At 46.9% G+C, this 16848-nt stretch overlaps 1 protein-coding gene across 1 annotated transcript in view; it reads left to right on the top strand.

The window, feature by feature from the left end:
• Window positions 1-16848, top strand: part of RBM33 (RNA binding motif protein 33) — a 103280-nt gene that overhangs the window by 54328 nt on the left and 32104 nt on the right. Inside the window, exons 11-13 of the mRNA XM_010829358.1 lie at window positions 14722-14854; window positions 15233-15576; window positions 16772-16840. Of these exons, the coding sequence (XP_010827660.1) occupies window positions 14722-14854; window positions 15233-15576; window positions 16772-16840 (546 nt within the window). The remainder of the gene's footprint in view (window positions 1-14721; window positions 14855-15232; window positions 15577-16771; window positions 16841-16848) is intronic.

Raw genomic sequence — 16848 nt, 5'->3', positions numbered from 1 at the left:
CTCAGTAGTGTGGCTTCCGATCTGCTCTGGGCTCACTCGTTGCGGCACATGGGCTTCCCTGCAGCACGTGGGGTCTTCCCAGACCAGGGATCGAGCCCGTGTCCCCTACATTGGCAGGGGGAGTTTTAACTCCTGGGTCACCAGGGAAGTCCTCAATTTTACTTTCTTAATAGTCTATTTTGTTGGACAGTTTTGTAAAAACTTGAGAATTCTCAATTTAGCACTAGTGTGCCTAGAAACTGTACTAAGTGATAATACCTGCAGTCTTAGAATTAAACAATTAGAGAGAACTCTAGGGGCCTGGCGGGCCAAAGCCCGTGAGGTCAAGGAGTCAGACATGCCTGAGTGAGTGAGCACACACAAGCTACGCTTAGTGTAGCAACACTAATATTTTAATTTCCTGTTAATGAATTTTATTTATAGAATTGAATAAACATTTTCTAAAAACAAAGATTTGAATGTCAAAGTAATATCCTAAGAAAGGGATGCCTTCCTTTTGATCGTTTTGGAAACTCCCGCTCAAGCTCTCAGCAGCGAGCCAGCGCGCCTTGTGTCAAGTCAGCCTCTGTCCAGACGGTGTTTTTCCTTCCTTCCTTCGTGCATGGGATTTAGTGAAGTGCTTTGTCATTTAGGTTTCTGTCTAAAAATTAGATTCACGTATTTAATTTTAGTTACAGATATAGCCATTAGTGCTTTCTTCTCACTTAAGCCTTTATTCCCAGGACTATTTTATTTTTTCAGGTCAGAATTGTGAATCTTTTTTTAAACTATAATATGTCTCAGTTGATATAGCACACATATCAGAGAATGAATCCTTTTCATGCTTACTTTCATATCAGAATATTAATCTGCTGAATGTAAAATGTGCCTTGGAAGTAGTGAGTGCTTACAATCGCGGACAGACACAGGAAGAGAGCGTGTGCTCAGGAATTCAGAATGCCTGTCGGTCCCTCCTCCCTTTCAGCTCCTTCTGTCCTGTCCAGTCCTGGCATCTAGCCACCTACCGTGCCCCAGTCTGCTCCTGAAGTGTTTCCGTTCCTGCCAGGACCTTTGAGTGGGATTTTGCAGGACAGTGTGGTTTTCTCTTTTGTTTTGTTTTTGCAGGGGAGTGGGGCTGGGGAGACTGTTCACCTTTCTGCAAGTAGGCTTGTGTTTCTGTGTCTGTTAGAATTCTGTTCTGAGTTCCAACATCTGTGTTTTACACGTTAGTTTCATAGGTTTCTCTTTCCACAGAGGCTGTCTCTGATGTTTTTGTCATTAAAGTTTTAAGTCCTTTCCTTATCTGTAAGTATGGTTATTCATTTATGTATTTGTCCTCAGATTTGTTGTTTTTAAAAGTTTGTCCACTTAAAGTAACACTGGAGTGTTGATTAATGATATTTTCAGAAGTGTTGCTTTGAGATTTTGCTAATGTAATTTGTTTTCAGTGTCAGATAAAGCGTATGGATAAATTTTAACTCCCATTGTGAAGATTCTTGACTTAGGGTATTTTAAAACCTATTCATTCATTTTGCATTGGTGTTTCTGTCAAGGCTGGTATTTCAGGGTAGCTAGTTAAATACTTAGTAATTTGGCTGCTGAATAATTTCCTAGTGATCTTTGTTTAAATTAAAACTAAGTTAAGTTCAGAAAGGACTAGCATGCCGAGCTTGAATTAGTCTTCTTAGTGATGCCTTTGTGAGGTAGACCCCGATACCTGGGGCTGAGATTTGTGTCTCCCGTGTGATTCCAGCGCCTCTCAGGTGGGTCTGACTGCGCTGTGCTTCCATGGAGCAGGGGGCCTGGTATCAGGTGGTGGTGATTGACACTTCTGGATGTGTTTTATATGGCGTTTCATGCAAATCATGTTTGATGAGACTGCTGCATCAAATTACATTTCTTTCTGATTACAGCCCTTGCAGATGTGAATCCAGACTTTATTCCATCTAGGAAAAAGAAGTCTTTCTTTTGAACCCTCACTGTTTTTACAACTTGCCTTCAATGCTCTGTAATTATTAGCACTTAAGATGGGGAAGTCATGACGGGCATTTTCTCTGATCAGATCTGTGAGTAGTAGCAGGCAGCTGTGGGAGGAGACTCTTCCCGCTGTCAGACATTGTCAGGCTTGCAGCACGAGAATGCATTTTAAAATGCAGGTGACATAATACCCAACATCCTCCATTTGCTAGTGGGTTTCTGATTAATCATGATTACCATACATTATCATACCATCAAATTTAATCATATCAGTGAATTCCCATCTGCAGCAGTAACAGGAGCAGCTTAGCACTGTGGTAACAGCTATTAAATATGGTGGCTATAAAGCTGAGCGCCCCGTGGACTTGACTGCGTGCCCTGTCAGCGTGCATTGTGTGTGCTGAGTGGAGAGACGGTGGTGGGAGTCCACACCCGTAGCGCGAAGGCAGGGAGTACGCAGGTGTGCTCAGTCTGAACTCCTTGTGATCCCATGGACTGTAGCCCACCAGGCTCCTCTGTCCATGGGATTTCCAGGCAAGAATACCGCAGTGGGTTGCCATTTCCTTCTCCAGAGGATCTCTTGCACCTCCTGCATTGGCAGGTGGATTCTTAACAAACCTGGGATCCCATAGGAATACTCAAGAGATCAAGTCAAGCCATTAAGTCTCAGTGTAAAAACTGCACTGTTAAAGTGTGATATACTATTTTATTTAATTTTGGGCTAAGTAAGAACGTCAAATTGAGTTGAATACCTTTCATAAATCCCGAGATATATAGTTCCATTGTAGAGTAGACTTAAACTTTGAGTATGACTTGCCCATCTGTAATTTAATAATTCAGCCAATGAAATACAATAGCACAAATTTTCAAAGTCTTAGAATGACTTCTATGCAAAGAAAATCTCTGTCCTATTTTTACTGATTTCTCCTGCAAAACATACCATTTTTTAAATTAATGTTATTTTTCCTGGAGTCCTTGAAGAGCCATAGTTCTTTTCAGATAAATTTCGAAAGTGACCTTATTTTAAAGTCCCTGAAAGCGCTTCTTACAAAAGACTAGAGGTTTTGTTTTGTTTTGTTTTTTAACTTGTGAAATTTAGTCCTTTTGATGCACAGTCTGATCTTTCACAGCTACACACAGGAGCGTCACCACTGCCGTAGACAGGAGTTCTGTCTCCCCAGACGACATTGTGTGCCGCCTCTTGTAGGCAGCCCTCTCCCAGCCCAGCCCCTGGCAGACCCTCATCTGGCTTCTGCTTCTGAAAATGTGGGTGAAGGGAATTGCGTGCCGGGCTTCGTTGTGGGTCCTGCTTCCTGCACGCAGCGCAGTGCGTTGGAGACACGTGTACCCCTTGTCACAGCAGCCAGGGGCTGTCCTCCCGCACGGACCAGCAGTACTCCTTGTGCAGTGTGCCCCCGTTAGTCTCCCCAGTTGCTGTTTGGCCAGAATTCTCTGTGGTCAGAGTGGGTAGTTAGGAGGGCGGGTTGTGAGCCACATGGCAGATACGTTCAGATGAGAGTTTTGAAACAGGCTGCATGCTTTCAGTCCATGGAGCTGGTCCTGCTGCTGTGCTCAGTCCTTGATTCAGTGAGGAAATACCGTCTTTCTGGAGCACGTACTAGTGACTGATTGGTCAATGGAAAATGAAGAGTATCATTGAGTAATTACAGTATTCCAGATTTTGTGCAAAGCTTGCATTCCACAACCTTAAGAGGGTATCATTTTCTCCACTTTACAGATAGAGAAACTGAGTCTTGGAAAGGCTAAAAGGTTCAAGTTCACATAACTGGTGCAGGAGGTAGGATTGGAACCAGGTCAGTCTGAGTCTCTTGATCGTGCTGAACCTTCTCCTTTTTTCTGAAAATATTAAAACACACCTCAGTAAACTGGAGAAAGATAATTGCATCTGGTAAGTTGACTCATAACCATAACATATAAGATTGTGCTTGTCAGGAGTGCTGCAGTGGAGAGAGTCCTGTGTATGGTAGGGCCTGTCATTGGGTGAGCTTGTTAAGAAAGGGTAAAGGAGGGGTGAGAGGCAGGGATAAAGAGTTTTTCATTTTATGAAAAAAAGTAGCAAATAGTCTTTAGTAGGTTCCTCAGAAGCAGTATTTTGTACTGAAGTGTTACAACTTGCGGTGCCTGCTCCTCCTTGAACCAGTAATGTTACCATGGCGCATATAAGTTCTGGCCCCCACCCCAGTAGGAAACCTAGGGCTGGCTGCTAGGAATATGGTGCTTCGGAATGTTTAGAATGCATCTGCAAATAAGCGAGTACCTTCTAGGAAAATGAATGTAGACATTTAAACAAGGCATAACCTGAAAGAAAAAAGAAATCTATGGGAAACACTGAAATAAGAGGATTAACATTGTGACAGTGGGCTCTAATTTTAATTGTGTTGGGGGTCACCAGTGGTCTTTATTCCTTGCATTTAACCCATTTAATCAGAATTAACTGAGAGGCATTATTTAGTGTCTTTTGGTTTCTTATATAGTTCTTTGCATTTTAAGTGAGATTAATAAATGAAAACACGTTGAAGCAGCAGGCTGTAATTTATTGAAAGATTCACGAAGTTTCAATGACATTGTTAAGGTATTCAATAAGTCTTACTAAAATATACCAACTGACCCTTTCAGGGAAGCTGATAAGTCACATAATAGCTATTAGAACCTCTTTATTCTTTGCATTATACGATTAACTTTGTGCTAAGCAATTTATGCAAAGTTTTCATCTTTTTTTTTTTGTAACCAAAGTTATCAGTTCTTCCTGAATGGGATTAACATAGATAACATCATATAATTAACAAGAGATGCAAAAAGGAAGTACAATTTGTATAAGAATTATATGAGGAGGATGATAATTTCTTACCTTGGACTTTTAAAGGGATTAAAGGAAAGCAAAGCAGAGCAGTTACATGAAAAGATCAAGGCCGAATGGCAGCAGTGCTAGAAACTCTGTTGAGCGAGGTTCCAGCTCCCTGATAGTCTTAGATCCTGCATTGGCTAGAGGTAATTTATTACCCTTTTACTTGTGAAATGATAGACATCATTGAATGACTGTTCACATCAAGAGAGCGCCCGACTTGGGAACCTTGGTACCTGAGGACAGATCGGTCCGGGAGAAGCAGTGTGTGAGAGGAGAAAGCACTTTTAAGCCAGGAATCTGACAGTGTGAGTTCATGCCCTATTTATTGCCACTGGTGGTGGTATTCACTTGCTCAGTTGTGTCTGACTCTTTGTGAGCCCGTGGACTGCAGCAAGCCAGGCTTCCCTGTCCTTCACCGTCTCCTGGAGCTTGGTCAAACTCATGTCCGTCAAGTTGGTGATGCCATCCAATCATCTCATCCTGTCATCCCTTTCTCTTGCCCTCAGTCTTTGCCAGCATCAGGGTCTTTTCTAGTGAGCCGGCTCTTGGCATCAGGTGGCCAAAATATTGGAGCTTCAGCTTCAGTATTAGTCCTTCCAGCGAATATTCAGAGTTGATTTCCTTTAGAGATTGACTAGTTTAATCTCTGTGCTGTCCAGGGGACTCTCAAGAGTCTACTCCAGCACCACAGTTCAAAGGCATCAGTTCTTCAGCACTCAGCAGATAGTCCAACTCTCACATCCGTACAGGACTACTGGAAAAACCATAGCTTTAACTGTGCAGACCTTTGTTGGCAAAGTAATGTCTCTGCTTTTTAATATGCTGTCTAGGTTGGTCATAGCTTTTCTTCCAAGAAGTAAGCGTCTTTTTACTTTTGTGGCTGCCGTCACTGTCCAGTGATTTTGGAGCCCAAGAGAATGAAGTCTATCACTGCTTCCATTGTTTCCCCATCCGTTTGCCATGAAGTGATGGGACTGGATGCCATGACCACGGTCTTCATTTTTTGAATGCTGAGTTTTAAACCAGCTTTTTCACTCTCCTCTTCACCTTCATCAGAATGTTCTTTCGTTCCTCTTCGCTTTCTGCCATTGACAGTGTGACTTTGGCTAATTCAGTTTAACCCTGTAAACCTGAGCTTCTTCATCCCTTAGGGGAAAAGCGATTGGTTCTGCTGTGTATGAAAAACACAGTTGCTACTAGGGTTATCAGCCAGGATGCGAATGAGGCTGCATGTAACGGACAGCTCGGGTAACAGTGACTTAGAAACCTGCTGTCATATTTTTTGCATAAAAGAGAAAGTTCTTCCGGGTTGGTGTAGCAGTTCTGTATTGTTTCCTCTGTTGTTATCGGTTCTGTGTTGTCATTTTTTCCCAAGTTTCGGGCTGAAAGAGGAGAAGGAGCAGGAGGCAAAGGCATGTGCCCACTGAGGCCGCCCCATCCAGCAGCCAGCTCGTCTTGTCTCAAGGCAGGTCTGCTGATCTTGCAGCTGGGCACCCTGTTGTCCTTCCATTACTGAGCGAGAGGTGAGAGTTTATACTAGGGAAGCAACGCGCAGGCTTTTCCACACGGACAAAATACGTGGTCCGAGGTTAAGTTGTATAAATAGAGAAAAAGAAAGTGACATGTGTATTCAAAACAGAACAGAAAATGGTGAGGGAAAAATGGTGTTGTGAGCTTAACGATACCTATTTGTTAAAGTATTTTATACAGCCAGTACTTACTGGTAACAGTCGGCAGCTTTGGGGACCTTCGAGCTGAAAATTTTTCTGTTTAGATATCCACACTCCAGTTCTGTCGCCCATCGAGGCGAATGGAGGCAGTTAGGGGCCTGTGCGTCTTCCCAGATGGTCTGCCTCGCGTCCAGCACTGGCTGACATCGCCAGAGAGGGAGCCCTTGTCACTGTGTATGTTGAGTATCAGCAACTGTCTGTCTGTCTGAACCATCTGTTGTTTTACCTGCCCTCTTCCCAATTCTGCTTCCACCTGGCTCTCCTGCAGGTGTTTGTCGTCCTGGAAATGGGCTTCTTCCCAGTTGGACAGGATTCGTTTATCGTTAAGCTGGCTCTGTCCCGGTTTTGGCCTCCCTCGTTTGTCCTCCTCAGGGTGGCTTTCCTCTCCTTTGGGGCCCGTGTGTGACCTGCCACGACCTTCCCTGGCACCCGCTGCCCCCACCTGGCTGTCCTAGGCTCCCGCACCTTGCCAGTGTCCCTTAGTTTCAAGGTTAAGCCCACAAAACCCCTGTCTCCATTGTTACTCTGTTGAGCCTCTTCCAAAGGCAGAGATTTCCTTGTTTACTCAGCTTGAGTCAGCTGTTTCTTTCTAAGCTGTAGATCGCATCTGTGGCCTTCCCTCCTTTTATCAGTGTCTCAGGTTGATCAGATAAGCACCCCTAATTTGTTTTGCCCATTCAGGCCAGCTGTGGAATCTCCACGGCCGTCTGACTTTTGCCTTTAGAATTTACTGTTTTTCTTGACTCTAAAGCATGCACACGCTCTCCCTCGAGTCAGACACTGAGACGGAAAAGGGGGTACGAACGGAAGCCCCTGCCCTTGCTGTTCACAGCCCGCAGTCGGCAGCGTTGTGGCTGGGCGTCCCTGTCTGTCCTTGGGGTGAGGCCTGGCTCCGGTGCGTTCCCGCCTCGTGCTTTGTGCAGGGCGGGTGAGTGCTCAGAAGAGTGTCACGAGCAGGAGCTGCCCAAGCGGAGCTCTCTGTAGTGTGGGCAGCAGAGCCTGGAGGGTCGGGGTGCGTGGCTAGGAAGGGCACGGGGGGTGCAGCACAGGAGTGGTGGAGCCGGGCTGGCATAGAGTTTCCGGTCAGAGGCCCCCACCCTGGCCTGACCTCCGGGGGCGGGGGCGGGGCTCCGCAGTGTGAGTCCGACCTGAGTTGTCCTTCCTGGGTAGAATGTGTGGCTATGGCAGGGAGTCCTCGGTGAATCCGCCACCGTCTGCCAGGGTGGCACATGCGTTGCTGGGATGTCTGGCCCTGGCCAGTGAAGGTGGCATGGCGACGGCCCCGGAGTGCCCAGCATGGGAGCGTCAGTGGAGTGGACTGACTCCACAGCCCTGAGCCCTCGGTGGCTCACCTTAGGAAGCTTATTTCTCACTCAGGTCCCGCTCTGGGCATCTTCCTCTGGCCCCCGGGTCTCTCTCCAGCCCTGGCAGGAGGGGAGAGAGGGAGGGCTATCCGTTGGAAGTTGTCTTGGACTGAGTGGGCCTGTAGCCGGCCCCCATCACCTGTGCTCGAGCGCCGTCTGCCAGAAGGTGGTCGCGGGGCCATGTGGCTTTAGGATCGTCATGTGTTTTCCAGAGGCATGGTTCTCCAGTAGGCTCTGCAGCCAGGAGGAGGAGGACACTGGCCTGGGCTGTGCTCCTTCACAGCCGTGTTGGAGAGTACCCACCCACTTCCCACTTCCGTCTGTTCTGCAGGGAAGGTCCCTCTTCTCTAACCGTAGGGACATGGTTGCAGGGTGCGGACGCGAGTCTCCAGGTTCGTGTTACCTTCTCTCTAACCGTATGACATCATTACGTGCAGGTTACAGCATGTTGCTCTTCTGAAGTTAGGTTGGGGGGCAGGGGCTGTCGGTCTTGGCTGCTCTCTGTTCTGACTGCCCTGTCTGTGCTCCGAACCTACCAGGGTCAGGAACCGGGGGCCAGTCGCCGGCTCCTCGGCCAGCACGGCCTGCCTCCCTCCCTCTCCTCCCTGAGGCTCCCGGCCGCCCCGACTGTGCTTCCCGGCACCGGGCACTGGGTGTGCTGTGGTGTCCTCGATGGGTGTGGGCCTGGGACGCGCGTCCCTCGGGCGTCAGCACCTGGGAAGAGCCTGAGTGTCAGTGCAGGAGACGGAGGTTCGATCCCTGGGTCAGAGAGAGTCCCTGGAGTAGGAAGTGGAAATCCCATAGACAGAGGACCAGGTGGGCTACAGTCCCTGGGGTCACAAAGAGTCTGACGTGACTGAGCAACTAAGCACAAGCCCAATATAATCATTAATTATGTGAATAATAAGCTAATACAGCTGTAACGTGTGTGTTTGTGGGGAGTGCCGTCTGTAGGAGTACCATGGAGGGTGACAGTGACAGGCATGATGAGCCGCTGCTGCTTGCTGGGTGCTCCTCAGTGCTTGCGTGTGCTTCGTCTTCCCCTGTGAGATGGGTCCTACCCGTCTCCCCTGTCCTATGGAGCAGGAAACCGAGGCCCAGAGCGATTTGATGGTGTGTGCTGGGCTGTGAGTGTGATTGTAATGGGAGGGCTGGGAGACACGGGCCGAGACTGTCAGTCCAGCCCTGGAGTCCACTTTCTCAGTCACTTATGCTTTAGGCTGGAGGATCGTTTGGAAGTTCCAGTTCCAGGTAATATTACTGATGCAGAAAGAATTCTGCGGCTTTGCTGTGTATTGCTAAAGGACAGCTGAATGCATGTGTATGTGCTGTTAGCGCAGGGCTGATCAGTAAAAGAGAAGGTTTGGGGGGGGAGTTGAAAATCACAGTCTGAAGATTCCAAGGGGGGCAAGATTCATGATCCCGTATATGTTCAGTTTAATATCAAAAATTGTCCTTGCTACTGCTAAGTTGCTTCAGTCGTGTCCGACTCTGTGCGACCCCATAGACGGCAGCCCACCAGGCTCCCCCGTCCCTGGGATTCTCCAGGCAAGAACACTGGAGTGGGTTGCCATTTCCTTCTCCAATGCGTGAAACTGAAAAGTGAAAGTGAAGTCACCCAGTCGAGTCCAACTCTTAGCAACCCCATGGACTACAGCCTGCCAGGCTCCTCCGTCCATGGGATTTTCCAGGCAAGAGTACTGGAGTGGGGTGCCATTGCCTTCTCTGAAAATTGTCCTTAGAAGTTAGAAATATTCAAAATAATCTCCCAGGAAATCTGAAAGTGCTTAGAGACCCTCAGGCAGCTTGAAATTTTTCCTGAAAACTAGCTCCATCAGTCTCCTTCGAGCTCATTCTTGTAACTCTGTGACTGCTTCCTTTTAGGAAAGGCTGAAGGGGTTAAGGAGAGGATGTGTGCCCTGATCTCCTCCTCTGCAAAGTGAAAGTCAAAAAGTAGCAAGCTTCCTACTAACACAGTGGGGAAAGCCAGTGTGTTTCTCCACGGATACTTTGCCTAATTTGTCATGAGAGAACCTGGGTTTGGGCGGACTTGAAATCACTTGTGTGACAGAAGGAGAGAGAAGGTTGTAAAGAGCCCCATTGCAGCAGCCACATGACCAGTGCCATTCAGAGCTTCATCTGCGGGGGTGAGACTTGTGGCTCTAAGGTGCATTTATAAACAAAAGGCAGAGTTTATAAATAACCACAGATGGCAGAGGAAGCCTGAGTGTTTTCCCAGCATGATGTGAGCCTGATAGGAGAAATGCTGTGAAGTATTGTGACTTCACATGTTAAGTAATGAAGAAAGCTGTGTTTGTAGGCAGGACAGAAAGGTTAGGAAGTGCTTCAAGCTTCTCTGAACTGTGAGCAGAATCAGGGAAGCAAGACAGAATCCGCCACTGCTGGCTTCTGGGGAGCTGAGCGGAGGCGGCAGCTCTGGAGGATTCTTTGGCACCTGGGGCTGAGTTCCGCCTTCCAGGTGTTGACGGTACAGCCAGCAACACTGCAGACCTCGTGTGTCCTTCAGTGGCCACTCGGGACTGAAGCGGAAGTGGGCTGGGCTGGGCGGGGTGCAGGAGGCCCTGGACGAGGGACTCTGAGAGCATTGCTTCTGAACAGTGGAAGTTAAGCTTTGTCTTACTTCTTGGGGGACCGGTGAGAGTCTTTAAGTCAGTAAACGTTCCGATGAGCGCCGCTGCCTTCCCGTGGTTCATCCGGATCAGCACTGAGGGCGGAGTGGAAATAGCCGTACAGGACTTTCTCTCTTTCTCAGAAAACGCTTTTACTTTTCCCATCCTTCTTTCTGATACCGTTTCTCTATGTCTGTCCTCTTTTGTCAACTCGCTAGCATAGCAGTGACTGATACAGCTAATGAGCTGTGAGTCCTGAAGTGTGCTAACCGTAGTTCAGATTGAAAGCTTGTTAGCAAATCAGTAGTGTAATAGTTCCAACTGCTGTTGTAATTCAGCATCTTGTTCGTGTTTTTTACGTGAAAGCTGGCCAAATGCAGTATCAGAATGTGAATGAAAATTTCTAGAGTACTGCTAACATTAGCCTTGAGCACATGATTCATGGCAGAAAGTTCTCTGTGGATGGAGGTGCACCTGGGGAGGAAGCTCGAGGGGCAGGAGCATGGGAGAGGGTCGCAGGCAGCCAGGGAGCCTCAAGGGATGCTGCTGGGCCCATCAAGAGGAAGGGGAAGCTTGGCAGGGGTCTGATGTGGCGTGTGTAGAGCTCCACCCAGCAGTGCCGGGTTCTGTGGGGATGCGGGCTTGGGGGCCAACCTTGGCCCGGGCGCACACAGTGTCTCCCAGGACAGACCACTGGCAGGAGAGTGAAGGAGGGACAGGGAAGAGGGAGTTTCTGAACCAGGGGCTTATGAGAGGGCTCACATTTTGGTTGAAACAGAAGCACAGAGTGAACATCCTGAAGAAGTCAGGATGTGGACATTTGTACAAAATGCGATGGTTTCCAGAATTCATGTTTTGCATAATAGTTATAAACTGTGATTTTCACATCTGAGTCGGGAAAGTGTCATTTTTAGAATCCCCAGATTTAGTCATTTTGATGACTTATATGCACTGAAACTTCCCCTACTGTATTTTCACTTGTTTTTCTTGGGTACTAAAATCTGTGATTAAAAAATAAAATATATAATAGTGTCACGTGATTGGATTCCCTTGGCTGTGAAGCGGGGCACGTCCCTCTGCCCTCACCGTGAGTCGGGGAGCTCAGGCGTACAGGGTGGGAGCTGGGGCGGTGGAGGCTGTGGCCGTCACGTCTGGTCTCCGCCCGTCCTGCCTGCGACACAGGTGCTCGCGCCAGCTTCACAGAGTGACTTGACTCCCGTGCCGATGGCTGCGGCCACTGCTGCTGCCCCGCGGGAGTGCACTGGAAGCAGGGGCTCTCGCGTGGAGACTGAGTCCTGGGAAGGAGGGAGGGTTCTCTCTCCCTCTTGTGACGGTGCCCAGACGCGAGCCTCGGTGCCGACTCCGGCTGGGCCTCACTCATCCCCGGGTCTCCCACCACGTGCCCTTGGGGCTGTCAGACTAGCCAGGGAGGCAGGGCATCGACCCCAGGTCCCGGTGACAGCGCCGGTAAGCCCCCCCAGGTCCAGCCCAGGCGTCTCATGCCCACTTCTCAGCACACGGGTGGGCCGGCCAGAGTGAGGGCCTTTCCTGGCACAGCCGTCCTCCTGCCATCGACGGGCACTTCCACAACCACGGGGCTTTCCTGAGGCCTCTCGGGGTGCTGTCTGCCCCGCCAAGCCTGCACCCAGGCAGACCCTGCCCTGGTGGCCTGACGCAGGCCATACACACTGGCTTACACGTGATCCCCGTGCAGTTATCTGAAGGGAGCTAACATTTCTTAGGATGCTGTAAAGGTTGAAAAGGTTTTTTTACTTGTCTTCAGGTATGTGTTAATGTTTTACTATTTGTAAGCTAAAACCTCATGAAAAGTTCATGTGTTTTATTTTTATAAGGCTTTAAATTTAGTGGTTTCTTTTACCTTTTACACCCAGTGCCTTGTTTGAGGCTGTGGTGTATGTAGTTAATGTCTCTTACCTGTCCCTTCTGTGTTGGTCTCTTTGAAACTGTCTCTTGGTGCTCCTCTTCCGGAGGAGGGACAGGCAAGTATACTCCATAGTAGGCTGAGGAGCAAGCTGTGCAGCTGGACCCCGGTTTTACTTAGGTGAGCGTTGCTAATTTGTGTATCACATTGCACAGATGGGAAGCAGCATGACCAGTCAAATCTTGTCGTAAAACAGAGGGCAGACAATTTTAAATTTTATTATCTGGGCCACTCCAAGAAAAATGATTTAAGCATTAAAAAAAAATGATTGGACCTTGATTGCTAATATGTTATCATCCAGAAAGTTTTGAAATACATTTACATGTGAGGAAGAAGGTCTGTAAAACTACAGACAGGATACTAGTGCTGTATTTCATAAATACTTTATTAATAATTGTTCTTTCTAAGTTACTTGACAAAATACCCATGTAAATGCACACTACATATTCATTGACTGCACACAAAAATACGAGTCGTTTTAAAACGGGGGGAAGAGTGGCAGTGGAAGGCAGAAGGCGAGTCCGTGGGGATTCCTAGTGTGGTTTGACCAGTCGGTGTCCATGTAGGATAGCTGCTGCTGGTAGAAATAGGCTTTTCCAGCATTGTATTGGGTTAGTGCAGAAGAGTAAATATTGAAGAGCATCCATATCACAGCATCATATTCGAAGTTTCAAATTAACATTGTGATAAAAATATGTACATTTATTAGGGGTACAAAAATGTGATGATTTAGTCTGAGAGTATACGGTCATGTATTCTCAGTTATAAATCCGACATTTGTCAGTTCCCAGTATTTAATGCTTCAGTTGTGTCTTAATTGGTGCCTTTATCTAGAATGAGAGGTGATGTTCCCTTACGTCAGATGCCAAACATTGTAAGGTGAAAGTGTCCTCGGTTTCACCCACATAGACACAGACTTCAAGAATTCCATCCTTGCGGCTTTCTGACCACATAGCTCTGTGTCTGTCTATGAAGAAGTCATGTTTGTGTCTAAATATAGTTTTGTTGATGTCATATAGCCAATGGTCTTACAGGTTTGTGATGTTTATTCTGGTGTTCATTTTGCATTATCCTTAAAACACTGTGGATAGAGCAGCTGTTTAAAGAGAGAAGGAAAGCAAATGTAGTTTGCAAAAGTGTTTTCAACATTGTAATATAATGCCACAGTTAGAGAGACTCGCTAGTTGTATTAGTAATAAAAGGACAGGAGAATCATTAGAATTTCAAGTTTGTGGGAAATGTGATTTTTTTTTAAAGTTGAGAAATTCTTAATGAAGTGTTATTAAATGATAGGATATATAGTTAATGAATTTCTGGAAAAATAAGTAGGAAAAAATGGGGCTTTCTTACGTAAATGTATTTTTTTTTAAAGTAAATGTATTTTTAAAAATTCTCCATAAATACTTGGAAAACCAACTGAAAAATGACTTTTTAAGAATCAAGATATAGTTGATTTACAATATTAGTTCTGGGTGTATAATATAGTGATTTAAAATTTTTATAGATGATATTTCACTTAAAGTTATTGTAAAATACTGGCTGCAAATTATTATAAAATACTGGCTGAAAAAGAAGTAAGTAATTTTAGGTTGTTTTTTTTTTCTTTTGTAAATTTTTACTGGTAATGTGTTCTTGAAAAATGGTAATCTGTAAGAGTTCAAAAGTTTTTAGCCAGTAGAGTCTGACTGTAGTATTTCTTTTGTAGTAATGTGGTTTCTTAAACATTTTCCTAAACATTTTCACATTTTCCTATTTCAACAGACGTGGCTGATTTTTGTTACAGTACACATTCAATTTCTTTTTCTTCTTTTGAAGTAAAGCAACTTCATAGCTGTGGCTTATGGTCGTTTCAGAAAGGTAGCAAAGAATAGCATGTTTGAGAAGATAAATGTCAGGAACGCTGGAAGTAGACATTTAGTCTTTCAGATTAATGGGCAAGGAGGTCAATAATTGCGTGGATTTCAGTAAGCTTAAAATATTCTGCTGGTTCTGTAGTACTGTGCAAACATTGAATTAATTTTTAGGTGTTGCATTTTGATGGCTGACTGTTTAATTATGGGAGAGATATACAAAATACACCTATTTTGTAACATGAGGTTGTATATAGATGGGGGTGGGGCTGCAGGAGATCAGTTACTTGATGTTTTCAGAGGAAAACTTAAAACAGATACACCTTTCTGAACATTGCCGTTTATTTTCCCGCCTTCCATCCTGTTTTCCTGCTGTTCTTTAGGGCCCTCCTGAGTTCCCGCAGCACACGCCTGGCCCCGTCCCCAACAGCTTCAGCCAGCCCCCTCGGCTTCCTCTTCAGGACCAGTGGAGGGCCCCGCCCCCGCCCCAGGAGCGAGACCCTTTCTTCTTGGGAGGTAAAAGGGGGTGCAGAGGACGGGAAGAGAGCTGTGTGGGGCCCTGTGCCTGGCCACGTTTATGCTTCATCCGCGCTCAGCCCCCAGCCGGAGCTTCTGTGAAGAGTGTCCGGTTTCTGTGCCATAGCCTGCCTGTCATTTCAGATGCTGTGATTGGCCACTAGTGGCATCTGAAATGTGAAGACCTCACAGGAAGGGGGCCGTCATCTATAGAAAATAACGAAGGAAGCGATCTAGAAACAGGCAAAACCTAGAGTTCTTTTCAGATACTCACCCCCAGCCACCACTTGTAACTTTTGTCCTTAGTAGGACAGTACATAAAGCTGATTGCTGCGGAGTGTTCTAACTAGAGGTAAGTAATGTTGCAACTCCCCTCAGTTTCAGGTGAGCCGAGGTTCCCAAGCCATCTCTTCCTGGAGCAGCGAAGTCCCCCGCCACCGCCACCTCCTCCCACGCTCCTCAGCAGTGGTCACCCTGTGCCCACGCCCAGCCCGTTGCCGTTCACCCAGCCCGGCCCAGCATTCAGTCAGCAGGGGCAGCAGCCTGTGTTCCCCAGAGAGAGGCCCGTGAGGCCAGCCCTCCAGCCGCCAGGGCCTGTGGGGCTCCTGCACTTCAGCCAGCCGGGGTCTGCAGCTACGAGGCCCTTCATCCCTCCTCGCCAGCCCTTCCTGCCAGGCCCGGGACAGCCCTTCCTGCCCACCCACACGCAGCCCAGTCTGCAGGTGAGTGGCTTGTGGTTCAGAATCCAAAGGACAGGCTCCACCTTTTCATTCTAGTCTTTTGAGATGTGGAGAGTGTTTAGAGAACAGGGGCGTTAACCTTAATGTACTCTTGATTAAAGACAACTTTCTTAATATTGCTTCTTAACCATAGGAAAAATGGAGATAGTGATTGTCATTTTTTGGGGAAATGAAAAAATTCAGTATTAAGATTTTGTAAAGGATGTTCTATATACTGCTAATAAAATTACGGCATATTTTGATAATACCTTCGCTTATCACTGCAAGATTCTCAGAAGGTTAACAGGAAGTTGGGTTCTTTGTCAGATCACATTCCTGCAGTGTGTAGTGGGGAGAAAGGGGTTGCTGCTGCCTCCTTATTTGAGAGATTAGTGTGCCCTCTGCTGGTGGTTTTTTCATCAGCTGCTGGAGTGTGCTCTCATCAGAGCGTTTCGTCCTGTATTTTAAGTTTCCTCTTGAGGTGTGTAACGATGATGTGCTTGAACTAATTGTTTAGAAACCACATAGAATATATACCTGAAATAAAAACAGGTAAACGGTTATTTCTTAAGATGTTAAAGTAAGATAAACATTTTCTTCCTAAATTATTTTATTAAAAAACTATAATTTTGGAATTCCCTGGTGAACCAGTGATTAGGACTCCTCTATTTCAGTGCTGCAGGCATGGGTTCACTTTGGTTCCACCATCTAGAAACAGTTAGCCCAGCTGGGGTGACACATTGTTCAGTCTTTTCAGTGCTTGCGTCCCCATGATGCTTTCTTTCCCCAGTGAGCTTGTTGCCATCTCTCATGGTGGTGAGTATCTTTCACCAGGCAGACGTTGGCATTATCTGGCTCCCCAGCTCAGGCACGCGCTGGCTCTTTCAGTGCGTGGGGATTAGACAGTGTTGCAGAGAGCGTCCCTGAGGTTGTGTCTCCTTCCTCCTCAGTTATTTCCTCAGGATGCATTCCTGGAAGTTCAGTATTTGACAGTTTAGAGCAGATGGAAAATGCCAGATAGTAGCTTTTGGCAAATTACTGCCTTTAAGGTATTATTCACCTTCATCAACCAATCTGAAATGAAATTGGTGCCACTTGAAGTTCCTTCTGGTGTTGGGTCTTCAGGGAAGTGGCTGCACTGGAGCGTGACTGGTTCACACGTGGTAAACTGTCATCTCTCTCTCTTTTGGCCTGGAAGGGGCCGCTGCACCCCCCGCTGCCCCCGCCACACCAGCCGCAGCCGCAGCCGCAGCCGCAGCCCCCGCTCCAGCCCCC

This window comes from Bison bison, unplaced genomic scaffold, assembly GCF_000754665.1.
Source record: "Bison bison bison isolate TAMUID 2011002044 unplaced genomic scaffold, Bison_UMD1.0 scf7180017864503, whole genome shotgun sequence".
NCBI classification, from domain to species: Eukaryota; Metazoa; Chordata; class Mammalia; order Artiodactyla; family Bovidae; genus Bison; species Bison bison.
The sequence above is the reverse complement of the archived record's forward strand: the minus strand, read 5'-3'. Positions and strand labels throughout refer to the sequence as shown.